This window comes from Haliotis rufescens, unplaced genomic scaffold (genome assembly GCF_023055435.1).
Source record: "Haliotis rufescens isolate VD_foot unplaced genomic scaffold, xgHalRufe1.0.p SCAF_3, whole genome shotgun sequence".
Classification (NCBI taxonomy): Eukaryota; Metazoa; Mollusca; class Gastropoda; order Lepetellida; family Haliotidae; genus Haliotis; species Haliotis rufescens.
Window position 1 is genome coordinate 49,949,369 of NW_025964001.1, and position 20,321 is coordinate 49,969,689.

Sequence of the window (20,321 nt, forward strand, 5' to 3'; positions counted from 1 at the left end):
TAATGGTAGCAACATCAAGGGAAATATCAAAACTAAACAATTTGTAATTGTTGACACAGATTCATAAACACATACTTTCATGAGATCATGATGAATGTAACGATCTTGTAATCTAAATGTGCAAGACGTTCTAATTTTTAATAAAATGTACATGTATTTGATAAAAATTTTTTTTATAAAAGCATAATATTAATATCGGGTCATGGAATCAGGTCAATTAAAAATGTAATGACGAATAAATATAACATGCGCTATGTAAGTGATGTGTTTGATTCAAAGTAAGGATGGAGATAATCTTATCAAAATTTCTAGCCCTAAGCTTGTATTGCTAACTGTTATGTTAACATGTGAAGTTTCATGTGAAGTGTTACATTATATGCTGAGTCAGCACTAACTGGGGGCCCATGGGGTTACTTACTCAACTCATACACTTTTAGAGTAAGGCAGGGATTTATCTAGGATTCTAAACTAAGTGCCTTTGGCAGGCAATTTTTTGGAAATCTATTCTTTTGTTCAAAATTGGGATTTTGTCCTAAATTCTGAATCATTTTAACATCTACTAAATTATAAGATTAAATATAAATATAACACTTAGACTTTTCACAGGTATTTACTGCAGACTTGGGACCGCATATAGGCCTTTGTCAAGGCAATAATAACCATTTCAGAAATGACTATACTATACTCACTGCTCGATGTCTTTTACTGGTGTGTGTTTATAAATAAGCTGCTGATATATAGAGAATCTCACCCGAGTGTCTTTTGATATAAAATATATCAACACAAGTTAAAAGTGGAAAAATTCCAAGGCTTGCCGAGGATTTTTGCCACTTTTATCAATGAGTGTTGATATATTTGGTATCAAAAGACACGAGGGTGAGATTTTATTTATCATCCAACATCATTCTTCCAACTTTTTCAATTTGTAGACAGTAATTAGCAGTGTCTTCAGTGTAAAAAGTACTGCTAACAGCTTTAGTAGCAGAGCCATTAGTGATGTCACAATGGTCTGCAAAGCATTGTGATGTAATTTCATTGCAGCGATATCTACACTTGATATCTACAGTGTAGATATTGCTTGATCTCATCCAAGCGATATCTCCTATGGGAGCCAGTTTTGGATGATAAAAACTTGGTAAAATGAATGATAGACAAAGATTTTTGCTATAAATTATCATTCATTTTTATACCAAATTTTTTTTACTAGTTACTTATTGGTAGGAAGAAATATAGGAGTTTATTTGCAAAATCTGCCATGCATTTGCACGTGTATATTTCTCTATCCCAAGCAGAACGGAGGATAGTGAACTGAGTATTATAAACAAAAACCCCAATGGTGGCCCTCGCTCTGCTTTATTCTGCTAATAAGATGTTCATCTGCTGTAGTCAATATTTTACATTTCCTACAAGGATTGCTGTGATATGGACGGAATCACATTTGTGTGTTTCACCAATTTCCCAAGTTTTTTCCTCAAATCGTAATTAAAATATCAAACATTTCAGTTTGTTTGTTTGTTTGCTGAAGGCAGCTGTCAGTGTTAGCATGATTAATGACCAGTCAATATGACACAGGCTTCAGTTCAGTCCTTGGATACAACAGACTAGTTAGTAAGTGGACACAAATACACATTCTGCATCTTTGTTATGATCTATTCATATTTCAAAGTCACATTATAATACACTACAGTCATAAACTGATAAAAGAGACACCAATACATGCAGCTGTCAACAATACAGCTTCACTGTGCAGCTACATACCTTCCTGTTGCCTTCAATTATGTCTTAGATGACAAGTCAAATAAATTTTATATGGCTAAATTGAGTGAAAAAAGGTTAAGTACTTCAAATGAAAAATTAAGTATGAGCAAGTCGGTGACCCAAGATGATGTTTTCACCATATGTTTTCACCATTTGTAATGTTATGTCTATTTTGGACAATCAGCTCAGGTTAAAGACTTGCTCATGTCCAACTATCAGAAAGAACACTTCATGTAAAACCTCTAAAAATCACCCTTTTGGACACATTTTATCCTAACCTATGCTTTAAGTGTTGTCAAAAGTCCCAAATGAACAAAGTCTAGTTCTCTCTTATATGCTGATACATCTGACAACGTTCATTACAATTTCTAAAGTCTTGGTCAATTCTTAAATTACACAGATCATGTAGGCCATTATCCTACCTTGACCTTTACAAATATTGATTGTAGCAGCAAGGACACCTTGCAACATGTCATTGTATACATATATATAGCTTTGTAGCTCACCTGAATTGTTCTGAAATATTAGATACAAAGGTCACAAAAGGGTAAACAAGCAGTGTTTACACAAATGAATTCTTATACTACATTCAAGTACACATTGACACATTAAAATATGTTGGTGTAGAGAGGCAAAGTTACATTTTCAACACATCTTTCAACATGGTAATTCCTATTGTGCATGGAGGTGAAAAAATAAAGGCACAATGTAAATGCAGACCACATACTGCATATCCAATTTCACAATGATAGACGCAGAACTGGCTGTGAAGATTGATAAGTTCAATATGGCTGTCATGATCTCCATATTTTAAATTGGATAAAAACTGATAAAGCCATTTATATTGCACAATATTTCCACACCACAGGGGCATTATTATTACCCTGGTCAGTGGATCAGTGTGCAACTCTATGAACACCTTTTTTTTAATAAAAATACCGGTACTTTTGTTAAGATAAATGATAAAATCCATGCAAAGTTTTAACATATGCCATTTGGTTTCCGAGATGTTGAATATGTGAAGTTTATGCCACATGGATGACCAACGTGCCACAACAGAAGCTCACTCGAACTACAAATTAGCACAGATTAATGTGAGGATGATAATTGCATGGTAAAAGTTCTGCTTGCTGTCAGTCCACAGTTGGATGTTGAACCTAACCTGACAATGAATATGCATGTTAAAATATTCTATTACTTCAAAGAAGTTGAAGAACACTTGATTCTTTCATATTACTATAGTTAATCTGTCATAGCAATTCAGATTAACAAAACACTGTTCAGATTAATACACTGTATGAAAGAATTGGATGTTCTTTAACTTCTTTTGAGTAGTATATATGTTGAGCTCAAACAGCAATTCAATGAAAAATATATCCCTATACAAATACTGTTCATGAATATAAAAAAGACAACCATGTGATTCCTTAAGTATGTAAGAAGGCACCTACGACAGTGTTCAAAATTAAGCACAAATATCATGGGATCCTTGTCATAAAACTATTATTAAAGATTAAGAGATTCCTTTGATTCACTTACCCTAGGAGAAAGCCTCATGGACGAAACGACCACTTTAACGTGTTTAACTTTGAACACTGTTTTAACACTGTTACTCTTTTTGGGTTACAGCTGATATGCTACAAGGTTCCTATGAAGGCCACACACAAAATATATTGTAGCAGTGCTTGATATTCTAACAATACCACACCTTACTAATACAACAAGCCCCTGGTATCTAAAAGCTTTTGGACAATAATTTCATTTGAAGAGGTGTGGATGTACAGGGTATTTTATTTTAATCTAAAACTTTAATATGTTGTTGTTTGTTTATTTGTTGTTTAACGCTGTTCTCAGCAATATTCCAGCTATATGACAGCGGTCTGTAAATATTCAAATCTGGACCAGTCAATCCAGTGATTGGCATCATGAGCATCGATCTATGCAACATGCATCAGCCAAGTCAACAAGCCTAACCACCCGATATCATCAGTCACCTCTTACATAAGCATAGTAGCCAAGCATGGGTTGCTGAAGACCTATTCTCTACCCAGATCTTCACGGGTCTAATATGTCGCTCCCAGTATGTTGTCTTGAGGATGGAAGAAAACAAACATCTTTAGGCTTTGTTTGTTTTTGAAAGCCACACTGAGAAACATTTGAGCTATATAAGACAGGGGTTTGTAAATAATTGAGTCTTGGACAAGTCAATCCAATTATAGATATTGTGAACAATGATCCATGCCATCTGGGTACGAGGACATGCTTATCAACCAACCTGACCACCCGATCCATTTGGTCACCTCTTATGACTAGCATATGTTGGGACAAATTCTAACCAGGAATTCCCACAAATGCTAAAACACTGTTACAGTCCATTTCCTACATGGATGGTTTTACAAAATGCTGAATGCTATGTATGTATAGATTTCGCAAGCTCACTCTGCATTCATACAGTAGAAAATTTACAATCGAATAAGCCACAGCTCTTACTTCTTTTACTGTGAACACAGGAACACAAACACCAGTTCCAGGCTGATCATTGATCATACCAGGTTACAAAATTCTACAGTTTGGATCAGTGTTGGGAGATAGTAGGTCTTAACACAACTTGGCTGCAGACAGCAACAACATTGACTTCAAAGATCAGTATTTCCAGGTGTAGTTCCATGGTGTATTGTCCCATGGTAATATCTCCATTTCATTATGACAAATACGCTGGACCCACTTGCCATCTCAGCTTCATTTCAGACGTAACATCCCCACATCCATCACAGATTTACTAATCAAAATGCCTCTTGAATATAGCCTAGATGTACAGTGAAAATAGTGGCCTCATTTGTGTAACAATCAAATCAGAAGACCGTAAGAAATGAACTCATTGCTTGAAGAGAAAGTTCCAGCGATACAAGACATTCTGGCTGCATTTGAAATAGCATTCAAAAGTCATGTTGATAAGTGGTGATATTGCTGCTTGTTCCAATCATGAAAGAACAGTGTAATTTGATTGGATGTCTATATATAGCATTAGTCATTTAACCAAACTAATAACAAAGATATGGCGTTGAATGGGTCCTGGGTATTCATCTATCAGAATTGAGACTGGATAACAATGATGGTAAGTGGTAGTGTGTATGCCTCCTCTGACTATAGACCTTATGTCATAAGGTGCTGGATGGTGATGATTATACTGGTCTGTAAGGGTTTCATTAGACGTTTCATATTCCTTCAGATCTATCTATTCTGAAACAGCTTCAGATAATGCCTTCCCCTACACACTGGTGTCATCTGTTTCCCTGGTTTACTGAAAGAAGAACATATGTATGAGTGAGTAAATATAATGCTGCTTTGAACAGTTTAGTTATTTGTATGCCAGCTTATTGTAGGAGGACATATTCTAGCTATATGATGGCAGACTGTAAATAACCAAATCCGGCCACACAATGCAGTGCTTTGAACAGTTTAGTTATTTGTATGCCAGCTTATTGTAGGAGGACATATTCTAGCTATATGATGGCAGACTGTAAATAACCAAATCCGGCCACACAATGCAGTGATTTATATTATGAGCAATAATCTAAGCATTCAGGGTAAGATGACACGCCATCAACCAAGTCACCAAGCCTAACGACCTGATTCATTTGGTAGCCTCTTATGACCAGCATAGATTCCTGGAGACCAATTCTAACCTGGAATCCCATAGGGGCCTGAACACCTCTAGATATAGAAGTTGAATATAGAAACATTTCTGGATGTCTTATCATTTCTGATATATATAAATTCATCATTCAGCCAGGCCCATTTTCCTGTGTCCCCCCTGTGACATGCCGGAATATTGCTGAAAACGGCGTAAAACTATAGTCATTCAGCCAGGAGTCATTCCACACCATTTACTAAAATGTAGTTAAGATTGTTTGTTTGTTTGTTGTTTAATGACGCACTCAGCAATACTCCAGCTATATGACGGTAGTCTGTAAATAATCGAGTCTTGATCAGACAATCCAGTGATTGACAACATGAACATCGATCTACACAATTGGAATACAATGACATGCATCAACCAAGTCAGCTAACCTAACCACCCAATCCCGTTAGTTGCCTCTAAGAAGGCAAGCATGGATTGCTGAAGCCCTATTCTCTATCTGGATCTTCATGAGTCACAATATCTATGAAAGGGTCTCTAACAGGTTAATAATTAAGAAACAGTTTAAAGTTAATCACTGATCAAGTTCAAATGGATGTGATTCTAACTTACCTTTTTCGACCAAATTTTGTCTAGCTTTGATAAATGCCATGATGTCTTCATCAGCCTGAGTGTCGCCAGTTAGTGGTATGTTGCTCACGTGCTCTGCAGATCTAGTCAAACAAACATGCAGGTCAACAGGTGCTGGGAACACACAGTCTCATTACCATCCACTCTCAGAGCCAGGCATCAAGTATCTACTTATCTGTTATTCCAATCAAACAACAATTTCATTTCTTAAGGAAGACAATTTATGGATGTCAGCTTCTTTATTATGAGGAACACCATGTTTCGGAGTATATGCTTACTCCTTCATCATAAGAAAATAATATGCGTCTAACCTAAAGAGGAGCAACAGTTTATTCAATGGTGACTATATGCTCTACAAAAAAGTAGGGGATGTTCAGGACATACAGAAATACAAGAAGAATCAAGTGGGAGTAATGGATGAATAAGAAAAACTAAGGACAAGGTGAAACATTACAATCAACAGAATTTGTTGGCGGTGTATTGTAAGGACACAACCAAGAAAGACAACAGGGGTGTGTAGGCAAAAATGACTGTTGAGATGACTTAAGGGTCTTGCCACGAATTGGTCAAACATTCGTTTATACGACGTGGCATGGTCTGAATCAATCTTTCAATGACAATTTGATGGGAGTCCACTCCTCTTGCAGTGCCTGGCAAATCACAGATTGAGACAAATTGAACTATTGGCTACCTCAATGTGAGTTTTACCAGTTTCAAGCATGCCAATAGCCCTTAGGCATTCATCATGTTGAAGATGACACATTCCCAATCTGATCACAAACACTGCATTAAAGCAGCAGTAGAGTTTACGTATTACTGTAGATAATGAAAATCAACAATACTAATGGTTCAGAATGATTTGACAACCTTTCACTGAAGTGTCGTAATCAACAATGGCCCCCTACCCCCATGCATGGAGGAAATAAATGCTCCTCATTCAATGTTTTGGGTGTGTAGCAGCATTAGGTTTTGAATCCGAAACCTTTCTCTGGCAGTCTTAGAAGCTGATCTTTCTTTTAACGACCAATCACAACATTTATATTTTTTATGATCCCCTACTTTTTTGCGGAGAATATCGAACAATAAATATCATTGTTAATAATTCTAAGAATACTACCTACTACTATATAACATCTTTGCCATAAATCCTGTATTTTGGCTTCAGTCACACTAACTAAATTTTCAGATTTTCAACAGATGGCCTCTGCACTGTCAATTACACACAATTAGTTGTTCCCAAATAGCACTATAGTAACCCAAGCTATGATGTGCATAATGGCGGGAAACCTCACTTCTTTCCAACATCTAACCACTAGAGGTAGGTGAATTGGGGATGTGGGTGGGAGTACTTCTGATGTAATATTCTTAGAATCATGAACAATGAAAACTATTGTTCGATAATTCTTGTGAATCCTCTTCCGCTATTACATCTTTGCCAGAATATACCAGAGGGACCCGGCGGGATCTGCCTCCAGTAACTCCCTGTGTAATTGACAGTAATCCTCTTCTGGGGACCATTTAATCACTGATTCTAATCCTGACCTGAGATAATTTCCTTTGAAATTTCACATGAGGATACCTTCATTAGAATTACCGTTATATTTGCTGATCTTATAAGTAATAATGACATCATTTCTATTTCTAGTAAATGACATCATTTCCTGTTAAAAATGGATTTGTGACACTATTTCCGTTGCTGACGTCACTTCCTGTTCCCACTTCCGGTTTTGACGTCTCTTCCGGTTTGTCACTTCCCTTTTAGTGGATAATGAAGTCTCTTATGGTCTATTTCTACCAAAAGTCGTCATTTCCTCATTAGATGGACCTTGTACTGCTATTTCTTGTGCTGACGTCTCTTCCGGCTCTTACGTCACTTCCGGTCACCTGAACCTAGTTCTTGAAGCAGTTGATACTCAAGGTGCTCCTAATCCATCCTACACCTAATAGACAGGATAATCATGAGTGTATTCAACCTCTGATGTTGCCCGCATCGGATAGGAAACTATTGGTAGATGGTAGTTTGCACCGAGACAATGGGCCCAAGGGAATATATGCCCTCTAGGTCCGGCTGAACATCACACAAGTAAAAGCTGGTGAAGGTGTTTTGTGAGGCCCACTGACAACTAGACACCATTTGTTCAGCCGAAACGCATAAAGTGAGACTTGTGGCTAGGGCTCTGATCATGAGCCGGGCAGAATCCAATACGGGGAGTGGAATTCTGTGTCTGCGTATAACTCGCTGCAACGGTAGACTTAAGACAGCCCGCAACCGTAGCCTTGGTGATGTCCTTGTTGGAATGAGGCTAGCAGGATATGAATAGTCTCCTTCAATGATGTTTATTTGGGTCTGTAGCCAAAAGGTAGAATTTGAGAGCTGTGATGGGACAGAGAAGTCTGTCTGGGTGATCCACTGTCGGCCCTAAGGCAGGAATGGTATAGTGTCTATGGTTCATGGTGGTAGACTGATTATAGGCTACAAAATCTGGGAGCGGTCTTAGATTAATTGAGGTCCAATGTTGATCATAGTCCAGATCCTGGAGTTCTGAAACTCTTGCTGCTATCACCATGGCTAGGAGGACGGAGGCTTTCCTGGATCTTTGGAGTAAGGTGGTCTTAGCCAGGGTCTCGTAAGGTTCTGTTAAAAGTGTTGATAACACAGATAGACTCCACTTGGGGAAAATAGGAGGTGTGCGAACATCTTCCTGTTGGAAAGTTTTTTAGTCTGTTTAGAATGGGATGGTTTCCGATTGAGAGTCCGTCATGTTGAAGTACAGAGTGAAGTGCCGATCCATAACCTTCTATTGTCCCATGTCAGAACTTATTGTCCTGACGTAGATGTAGTAGAAAGTCCACTACCACAGGGATGGAGATTGTATTAGTTATAATCCCTTGTCATTTTCTCCCCTGGATGATCTTAACCCATTGTCATATATAAGGGAGGATGAAGGTCTCCATGATCTTGCTACAAGTCCAGAGTAACAGGGTGTCTGCATCTTTTGTGTTATAACTTCCAGGCGGTTGGATGTAGGCTGGGTAGATTGTCATAGAAATGTTAAGACCTGGGCTGTCGTAACAGATCTCAAAGGAGAGGTAACTGGAAAGGCTCTTCCATTAATAGACTTAATAATCTGGGGAGCCACACTCTGGTGGGCCAGATTGGTGCTATCAAGGTTATCATGCAATCCGTCTCCTCCACCTTGTGGATGACCTTGTCTAGAAACCTTGTTTAGTTGAAAACAGCTCTTGAACGAATCTCTGCTAGTAGTTGTTCTGAGTTGTTCTATGGTGTCTAGCAGGCTGTGGATGAGTCCGACCTAATCCATCCTAATAGTCATAGGAGTCTCTCCAGATATGCCGTCATATGATGTCTGCAACGGTGGAATGATGTGCCTGATTCCGGCGACAAACTAGTTGATATATGCGCCAATGTCCATTGAATGTCTGGACGCCACAGACAGGTCTTTAATCTGGGAAGCAAGTAACGTGACTTTAGTATTAGGGTTGCGTACTATAAGGGTAACGCTATTTTTCAGGGCATTATCATTTGCAGAAGCCCGAGGTTTTTCATTAACTGCCTGACGAAGGAGGGCAGTTGAAAAGACCGAGGGCTTCTGCAAATGATAATGCCCTGAAAAATAGCGTTACCATTATTATAGCTAAAATGGATGGAATTTGTTATCAAATAAAAAGAAACAACAATATCGGTTTTGAAACATTTACTGCAATCAACACGAATGTCACTGAGCACATTTTACAAATATGGAAACGTCAAAGAACAAACCAGATGACGTCACTATAATACGTGACGTCATTTTCTCTACCCTATGACGTCACCTAACAACGGGCGTGATAATGGTCCGTTGTCAAGTAATATGAGGGCATTATCAAGTTACAGTGGCCCGCTCATTTCTGATAACGTGCGGGCGGTTTAATGATAATTCTATCCATTTTAGCTATAATAGCTTCATAAGTCCTCGTCCAAAACTTGATGGACCAAAAGTGGAGAATCATGGTTTGATACAAGTTTCGCTTCAATGAAGGTAAGGGTAGTATGTATCCCTCTGTATAATCCTGCTGGGGTGAATAGTCATACTGATTAACCTCATCATATAGGTCCGATTCCGCCTCAGAATGACCGTGGGTAACTCCCGGGAGGGGTGGATATTCATCATAATCCATACACTCAACGTGTTCATCATCCACTGGTGTCCAGGAGTAGATTCAATCGATGGGGTAGAGACGCTGAGGTCTGATGCTGTCCCCCATGCGGCCTCTTAGCCGGAGAACTCTTCTTTGCCAATACTGTCCTGTGAGGATCTCACATGATCATGAAATGGCCACACTTCTTACAAGCAGAAGGAGGGGGAGACTCCATGACGACCTCCGAAACACCTCACCCCAGCAATACTTACATGAGTATAATCGTCACTACAATTAGAAGCTCTTAATATCACTTAATATATCTGTTAGAAAACCATAACAAATCTTAGATTAAATGTGACTACAACCAAGTACTAGATCATTACAACTATAACAATAGGTGTAGACTCTAGCACACACAGGAAAGAAGTGAGGTTTCCCGCCATTACGCATATCATAGCTTGGGTTGCTATAGTGCTATTTGGGAACAACTAATTGTGTGTAATTGACAGTGAAGAGGATTTATGTTGAAAATCTGAAAATTTAGTTAGTGTGACTGAAGCCAAAATACAGGATTTATGGCAAAGATGAAATAGAGGTAGAGGATTCGAAAGAATTAATTGTTTTTACTGATTCCTGAAAAGAATTGTCTCATATCTCATGCGAGTGAGACATAAAAAAATAGGAAGTTGACTTTCACCCAATGAAAGTATCCAATTAAGGATGTCCACTTATCTATCTTCAGAGTAATTACTCTCGATTTCCTTAGAATGGAGGAGACGTCCCTTTCACTGTTTATGTCATGTAAACATGGAATATAATCATTATTCTCATCATATAATATACAGTTAGGCAGTAAACCAATACGTGTGTTAAAGTCTCCTGCCATCATAACATGAACGTCTGTGTAATCTCTTAGCATTTCTGGTAAACAGTTCTCTAAATAATCAATACCTTGGGTATATGTCACCAAAGAGCTATTATCAGGGTGAATGTAAACAAAGCACAAAAGAATATCCTTCTGATCACTAATGAAACTTGAATCTAACACAAGAAATATACAGGCACTGAATGAAGTGTTCATGTTTTTTATCAAATTAGTTAATGTTTTTCTCACTAAGACAGCCATTACACCTCTATTGTTGTAGTTATGCTTATTCAAATACACTGAGTACTGTTCAAACGAACTTTCCAAGTTTTCCTTTGAACAATTTTTCTAGAAATGCAAGTAAATCATAATTTTCACAAAAACTGACAAAGCTGGAGTTTATTCCTCAAACCTTCACATTCTATAAAATGAATGAAAGACATCCATGCCGAGCCAGGCCATCCTCCAAGCTCTCAGAAGTATTGTTCAGTGACTCATTTTCCTGCCTCGCGGTTGTGTTTTAGTGAGCTGAGTAGTATAGGTAATGGTGATTCTGGACCACTTCCACTGGTGCCAGATTTATATACCTATACCACCACTACAGATGGAATTTTTTATGCAAAAATGATGATGCGATTCAACGATCGTCATGAGTCGTATTAAAAGAAACATCAATATTAATTAATAATGAATAAAATTTACTATAGCCCACGAGGATATGGGAAAGGTATAGGAGCAAAACAAAAATTAGCCACTGCAGCTAAGGTATCTAAAGATGTGGCCAAGGATTGGTTGAAGAAACAAGCGATGTGGCAAATATACTTACCGGCACCGCGTTATAAACCGAGGAAGAAGTTTGATATTTTTACAATGAAAGAAGTTCATCAGGCTGACCTCTTGTTTCTTCCCCATGATAAGGTAAGACGCAAAACGTATAAATACGCTTTAACCGTAGTGGATGTGGCCAGTCGATACTAGGAGGCTGAGCCATTAACCTCGAAAGATTCAACAGAAGTAGCTCATGCACTAAGTCGCATATATAAACGCGGACCACTAAAATGGCCTAAGCTATTTCAAGTAGATCCTGGTCGCGAGTTTATGGGATCAATAACTAAACTGTTAACAAAGCGCGATGTCGAAATAAGGCGTGGTGAAAAAGAGGCCCACCGTAGTCAAGCTATCGTTGAAAGATTTAACCGGACATTAGCGGAACGTTTGTTTGGCTATCAGTATGGGATTGCCATGAAATTGGAACGATTGAGATCAACTGAATGGGTGACACGATTATCAGCACTGAATAATGAAGTAACAAGATTAATTGGGAAGAAACCATCCGATGCGATTAAAATGAAATCTGTGACTTCCGAATCTTCAGCATCGAGGAGAGGCAAAGAACAAAAACTTCCAGATAGAGTAAGCGTAAGATATTTATACCAGCCCAGTGAACTCGAAGGAGGCCTACGTCGCGCAACCGATCCCATATGGTCCCTTAAGACGTATAACATTAGTCGATTGGTTACGAAAGAAGGAGAGCCTATTCTTTATTATCTTCAAGATGGACCGGGCAGGGCATTTGTACGAGAAGAGTTGCTCATAGTTGCCCAACGATACAGTATTACCACCATAAGTGTAGGTAGTTACACCATCCTTATCAATCCATCTCTATGTATATAAGGGGGATGATGATGTCTTGTTCATTCTTAATCCATATATCCTATGATTGACACTTCTTAAAGAGTTCATCTCGTGTTTGAATGTTCTGCCATTGAATAATGCTTCTTTATACTGTTCGTGTTTGATATGCTTTTTTACCACATACTTCTTAAAACCCTTAGCTTTTCTTATCTCCCCATTATCGGACTTCTTTATAGAATACATCTTAGATCTTAATCCCACATACTCCACTATAGGGGTCCCAGCACATTCATCCTTCATCTTACCTAATACCTTTTTATTTACTATGTTGTGCAGTGGATTATCTTTTGGGTAATTGCTCGTGTCGTACATATCTATTTTTTCTGCCATATCTTTATACACATCCTCGGTTTGTATTTCCATCAACAAAGAATCTGTGTCAGTATATAACACCTCGCATCTATCGCCGTATTTCTTCTTAAGTTCGTTGTAATAAAAGTCATACATTAAGTGTTTTGACAAGTCAAGAATACTCATACCAACGTACACCGGTCTGTTGAGCTTATATAGATTCTTTTCAAAATCGCTGGTAGCTATCTTTTTTTAAATCTGTGTTCAACCTTATATAGGGCTCCATCCAAGGGCTTTGATCAAACTTTAAAACTCTGTGTATTTTCTTTAGTTTCATACCTAACGATAGATATAACTGGAGATTTCTGTAGTGAATTGTTACGTGTGGTATGAACGGCAGGGGTTCCTGCTAATACCACAAATAACAATTACAAGAATCACACAACAATCTCTGAAGTTTAAAGCTAGATTTAATAATTAAAACAAAGATAAGTATACAACAATTCTCAGTTACTGGGCAAGGCACTCATACACATCTATTTAGGCCAAGCAATATGGCAAATGTGCAATATAGATAATAGTCACCTCAGATTTCTTGACATCACATTCCCAATGAATTCCATTTCACATTGTTCCAAACTTATATATCACAGTTCACAGGATAACTGGGTAACAACAGTTTCCTCCTTCAAAGCGTCGACATGACCTTCTAACTTTGTCTCCGGAAATAACGCTGGGCTGAACTGCCCTCATTCAGTTAAACCATATTTCTCCCTCTCCAATTCTTTTTCCTTCCCTTTCTGTTCGATAACTTGCCCTCATATAGTAAAAGGGGCGGTCGGGTAGCCTAGTGGTTAAAGCGTTCGCTCGTCACGCCGAAGACCCGGGTTCGATTCCCGACATGGGTACAATGTGTGAAGCCCATTTCTGGTGTCCCCCGCCGTGATATTGCTGGAATATTGCTAAAAGCGGCGTAAAACCATACTCACTCACTCACTCATATAGTAAACAAATTTCCAAGTAAGCTATCTACTTCAGCACACAACAAAAGGTTGATCGGCCCACACCAATCAGTTACCAAGCCAACTCAAACTCCAATCACCCCACAAGCACGCTTCTCCCCGTCAGGCAGCTTGCTTAACTCAATCAAGCATGACGCCGTCCACCCAAACTGGACCTCTTGTGAACCACACAAATATACAACGTCACTCATAACACTCTCCCCCTTAAAAAGAATGTTTTACAGAGCTTCACAATGATATGGAAAACTTCTAAAATGCAGTAATACATATTTTATCAATTTCATACAAAAGTACAAATTATATACACACATTTCACCAAACACATAATCTTTGTCAACATATACAATTGTAGGGTTTGTTTCCCTTCTGTACAAATGCAAATAATTCTTGTTTCAACACCATGTTTTTGTTACATACTCATTGTTCATTTTCACACGTATACTGTTCTGTACTCCACATACTGTAAGTACACTTCACGTAGTGAAACCTCTGGAAAGTGCGTCGGCGATGATATTATCCTTGCCCTTGATATGCATTATTTCAAGGTTGTATGTTTCTAAAGCAATGCTCCACCTCATCAGTCTCTGGTTCTTGTTTTTCATTCTGCTGACAAACACAAGTAGATTGTGGTCTGTGTATACTAACACTGGCCACACTGTTGTGTGCACACATACATGTTGAATTGTTCTAATGCCAGTATTAGTCCAAGTGTCTCTTTCTCGATGGTGGAATAATTCTTTTGGTGTTTGTTAAACTTCCAACTGAAGTAACATATAGGGTGTTCAATACCCATGGCATCTTCTTGTTGTAGCACTGCCCCCACACCAAGGTCACACGCATCCACATGAATGGTGAATTGTTTCTGGTAATCAGGAGCTATCAGCACTGGAGAGTTTGTTAAAATGGCTTTGACTTTCTTGAACGCTTCTTCTTCTTGTTCTTTCCAGTGAAAAGATATGTTCTTCTGAAGCAAACTTGTCAAAGGCGATGCTACTTGGGCAAAATTTCGACAGAACTTGCGGTAATATCCCGCCACTCCTAGAAAACTCATTAGTTGTTTTCTGTTTCTCGGTTCTGGAAAATTCACAATCGCCTCGACTTTCGCTTGAACTGGCTTCACTTGACCTTGACCTACCACGTGACCGAGATAGGTTACTGTTGCTCCCACAAATTCCGTCTTGCTCAAATTTATGGTCAATTGAGCTCTTGATAACTTTTCAAACAATTGTCTATCCTAGGTAAAGGGTATGAATCTGATTTTGAAATGGCATTGACCTTTTTAAAGTTCGTACAATATCGTACACCTCCATCTGGTTTAGGTACTAGGATGCATGGAGAACTCCAAGGGCTATTGTTAGGCTGTATGATGTTATTCGTCAACATGTAATCTATCTCTTTTCTCAACTGCTCTAGTTTGATTGGATCACACCTATAAGCATGTTGCTCAACTGGAAGAGCTTCCCCCACGTCTATATCATGCTCAATCAAGTTTGTGCGAGATGGTGTGTCAGGAAAAAGATTTTCAAATTCCATAATCAACCCTTTCATTTCCTGTTTCTCACTACCGATCATATGGGATAGTTTCTTGTCCAAATTGTTCAAAATTTCAGAATAGTTTAATTTAACTGCTGGTGCATCAGCACCTTCAAAGTGAAATTGTTCTTCATTTTGATTTTCACGGACATTCCCCACACACATTGGTACACTATTCTGACCTCTTTCATGGTATTTCTTTATCATGTTGACATGACAATACCTACTAGACCTACGTCTACCTGGAGTATTGATCACATAATCAGTGTCACTAACTCTCTTTGATACTGTATATGGTACTGAATATTTGGCATGAAGTGGTTTTCCCTGCAGAGGTAACAATACTAGTACTTTCTCACCAGGGTAAAATTCACGCTTGACTGCCTTTCTATCATACCATTCTTTCATCTTTTCTTGGCTGGATTGTAAGTTTGCCTTAGCTAACTTGCTTGCACTTATCAATCGTTCTTTGAAGTCGGACACATACTGCAAGATGTTTGTTTCTGAACTTTCATTCAACCATTTATCCTTTAGCAGTTTCAAAGGACCTCGCATCTGCCTTCCAAACACTTACTCATAAGGACTGAACCCTAGCGAATCCTGCACAGTTTCTCTGGATGCATAAAGTACATAAGGAACTCCCTTATCCCAGTCCTTATCATGGTCCATACAGTACGATCTTAGCATGGTTTTTAAGGTCTGATGGAATCTCTCCAAAGCTCCCTGAGACTCTGGATAGTATGGGCTGGATTTAAATTGTCTCACCCCGAACTCACACATAAGACTTTTAAAATGATTCGACATGAAATTGGAACCCTGATCTGATTGCAATTCCTTTGGTAATCCAAATACTGTGAAAAACTTGTTTAAAGTCTCACAAATAGTTTTTGTCTTAATGTTCCGCAATGGAATGGCCTCAGGGAATCTGGTAGATGTACACATGATTGTTAACAAAAATTATTCCCTGATTTTGACTTTGGCAATGGCCCTACAAAATCGATCAATACCCTACTGAATGGTTCCTCGAACGCTGGAATGGGTTTTAAAGGGTACTTATGAATTGTTTGATTCGGCTTACCTACCAACTGGCAAGTGTGACAAGTTCTACAGTATTCCCTTACATCATTTTGTAAACCTGGACTATAGAAATGGTTCAACAACTTCTGGTAAGTTTTGTTAACACCTAAGTGACCTGCTAACAGTGAATCATGCGCTAGACTGAGGATTTCCTCACGATAACACTGTGGTACTACAACTTGATGTTGAACACGCCAAAACTCATCTGCAGGAACGTCTGGCGGTCCCCACTTTCTCATCAAAATATCCAAATCCAAGTAATACCCCACAAGTATATTCTCTATCTCCTTCACAGACAAAGCCAGTTGCCTAAACTTGACAAACTCACTATCAGCCTTTTGCTTCTAAATCAGTTCCTCTCTAGACCACACACCTCTAAATTCAACACCATCTTTTTGAGACACCGGAAGTTGTGATCTAACTCCTACAACAACTGTTCCCGAAACAAGTTCTGACTTAAACTCTACAGTATGAAGAGGAACATGGACAACACCACATTCTATACCTTGCAGGAGTACACTTGTTCCTGCATAAGTTTCTTCTGATAGAGGAACTATACCTTCCAGTATTAGAGTTTTTAATGCACCTGTATCCCTGAGAATAGTGACGGCCTTTGGATCGCCACTGCCTATCATGATCTCACCTTTAGACATGAAAGGATCGTAAGTCGCCTTAGACCTATCAATTTTCACTTCATCCTTGGACTCAACAACAGGTATGTCCTGACTGAGTAAACTACTAGGTGTCTTACTAAACACTGCGGCGCAACCATGACCTTGGGGTCCCCCACTCTGAGTTTGATTTTTCCTACCATTACCATAGCTACCATGTCCGTTTTCCAGACTAGCTGAGTTACTAGCTAAGTGAGATTTACCACTGTAACCTTGGTTACCACCATGACCACTAGAATAACCGCTATGCTGACCTTGCAACTGCTGACCCTGAAATTGCTGACCTTGAAATTGCTGACCTCGACCAGAGTTGTAATTGGAATAACCCGTGAATGACTGACCACGACTTTGTCCACCATTATTCACAGACTTGTGATCGGACTGACCCTGCCACGATTGACCATAGGATGAGCGACTACTCCCATAGCTTTGGTAACTGGACTGAAATTTTCAATCTGGATAATTGTTGCCACTACCACGACCTCCGCCATGATAATCTCTAGACTGAAAATTCCTTGAAAATACACTTTTGTGAGTGAGTGTGTACCTATCTGCTAACGTAGCCGCTTCCCGCCACGTTTTTACATCATGCTCATCCAAATACACCTTCACATCAGTTGAACTACTCCTTTTGAGCTCTTCAATCAACATTAATTGTTTCAGTTTGTCATAGTTTCCACCTACGTTCTCGGATGCACACCATCTGTCAAAATTAGTCCCCTTGACCATACCAAACTCAACATGGGTTTGATTTTCAATTTTTTTGTAATTTCTGAACTTTTGCCTATATGCCTCTGGAACAAGTTCGTAAGCGCTTAAAATGGCTTGTTTAACAACTTTCCTCCACAGATAAAGCTGCATAGGCCTCCTGAGCCTTACCCACTAGCCCACTTTGTAATAAAGAAGTCCAACAATGTCTAGGCCACTTTAAATTTGTTGCTGTCTTTTCAAAATGAGCAAAATAAGTGTCTATTTCACTTTCGCGAAAGCGAGGAACAAATCTAATAAATTGGGCAATGTTCTCTTCCTGTTCAACAAATCTACATCTAGTCCTCCCTAATTCAAACCCTCTGCTTAGTTTTTCCATCTCGCGCTCATGCTCCCGCTGTTCCCGCTTTTCTTGTCTTTCAAGCTCATATCTCTCACGTTCATACTCACGTTCTTTCTCTACATATTCTTGTTTTTCTCTCTCTATATCTCTCTATACTTTCAGCAATTAACACGTCCCATTTTAATTCTGGAAACCCAAAAGTCCAGAAACTCTACGCTCTTTGCCCAGTCTCGTTTAAAGGTATTTACAAAATTAAACATGCCGTTTTCATGGGAACATACCAAGGAAGAAAAAATGAAAAAAAATTGTTTAAAAACTCAATATTTAGACTATGTCGCCCATGGGCCTGCCCATGGGCGAAGTCTGGCCCATGGGTAGGCCCACGGGCAGGCCCATGGGCGAGTATATGTTCCTTTACTTAAAACTCATGTTTTTGTTTCGCAAATACATTTAATGTATTCATTCAAGTATCATGACACAAAATTTAACTCATTTTAACTTAATTCAATGATTTTATAGCGATATTGAAATATTTCGCCCATGGGCGAGAAAAAGGTTTGGCCGATGGGCGAGAATATGTTCCTTTACTTAAAACTCATGATTTTGTTTCGCAAATACATTTAATGTATTCATTCAAGTACCATGACACAAAATTTAACTCATTTTAACTTAATTCAACTATTTTATAGCGATATTGAAATATTTCGCCCATGGGCGAGAAAAAGGTTTGGCCAATGGGCGAGTATATGTTCCTTTACTTAAAACTCATGATTTTGTTTCGCAAATACATTAAATGTATTCATTGAAGTATCATGACACAAAATTAAACTCATTTTAACTTAATTCAACGATTTTATAGCGATATTGAAATATTTCGACAATGGGCGAGAAAAGGTTTGGCCCATGGGCGAAAACATGTTCCTTTACTCAACTCATGTTTTTGTTTCGCAAATACATTAAATGTATTTATTCAAGTATCATGACACAAAATTTAACTAATTTTTACTTTAACTATTTTACGGCGTTATTAAAATATTTCGCCCATGTTTTCGTCAGTCCCTTTCAAGCATCAACTAACTGTTTGCAAAGTATATTGTATCATGTGAAATATACTTTATATTATATCATTACATTACTATTTAAAAAGGGCATTTGGTTGGATGTTTTCTTTAGTTCTACAAATTTCACCTGTTTTACATATTGTAGCAATCTTTAATGAACCCGGCCTTACCTCTCAAAACGTTTTGACAGTTTATCATACGAATTCATGTGAGTGTACTCCAATTCATTGGAGTTATTTTCGACAACATTAAATTTTAGTTAGTTTCCATTTCATTTACCATTTTATGTCCCGTTGATACATCACACTGGGCAATTACGTGACACTAGGTATGCAATATACAGGTACACGTGCGCGTATTTTAATGAAAAAAACTATTCGTCTTTTATTGCATAACGTTTGGCTGAATATCTTACATTCTAACGAAATCTCGAAATAATTATTTAATTACATGCGGTTTCGAACTGACCAGTGGGAATTATGTTTCAATGCGATTGAGGAAAACGTGAGTGAATATTGTGACACTAAAGCAACTTTTAACTGCATTGTCACTTTTGGTATGAAAATGGTAACAGTTCAGAAAAAACAACAGCCTTCTTATGATAATTCTCATTAGTACGTTGTATCTAATTACAGTGTCGGCCTTATTTACAGGTGATTCTACAATACCTGCTCTCGGTCAATTACGATCTACCACACCACGCGTGAATAAACAGTTATGCAGGTGTTGCTGTGGGCAAATACCTAGCCTGAAAATGTTTATTTTTTTAGGATACATGTTTTACAAATGTTCGTTGATATGTGGATATATTAAGCACAAAGACAAAAAAATGTTTATGAAAGATGAATTAGTGCCTTGATATATTCATCGAGATGTGTATCATC

The 20,321-nt window shown here is 38.3% G+C and overlaps 1 protein-coding gene across 1 annotated transcript in view; it reads right to left on the reverse strand.

Annotated features, from left to right (window-relative positions):
* Window positions 1-3,702: 3,702 nt before the first annotated feature.
* LOC124117812 (kinesin-like protein KIF6) overlaps window positions 3,703-20,321 on the reverse strand; it is a 127,865-nt gene continuing 111,246 nt past the window's right edge. The window contains exons 20-21 of the mRNA XM_046479837.2: window positions 6,011-6,111; window positions 3,703-5,059 (exon numbers count right to left, since the gene is read on the reverse strand). Coding sequence (XP_046335793.2) covers window positions 5,040-5,059; window positions 6,011-6,111 — 121 coding nt within the window. The 3' untranslated portion in view covers window positions 3,703-5,039. The remainder of the gene's footprint in view (window positions 5,060-6,010; window positions 6,112-20,321) is intronic.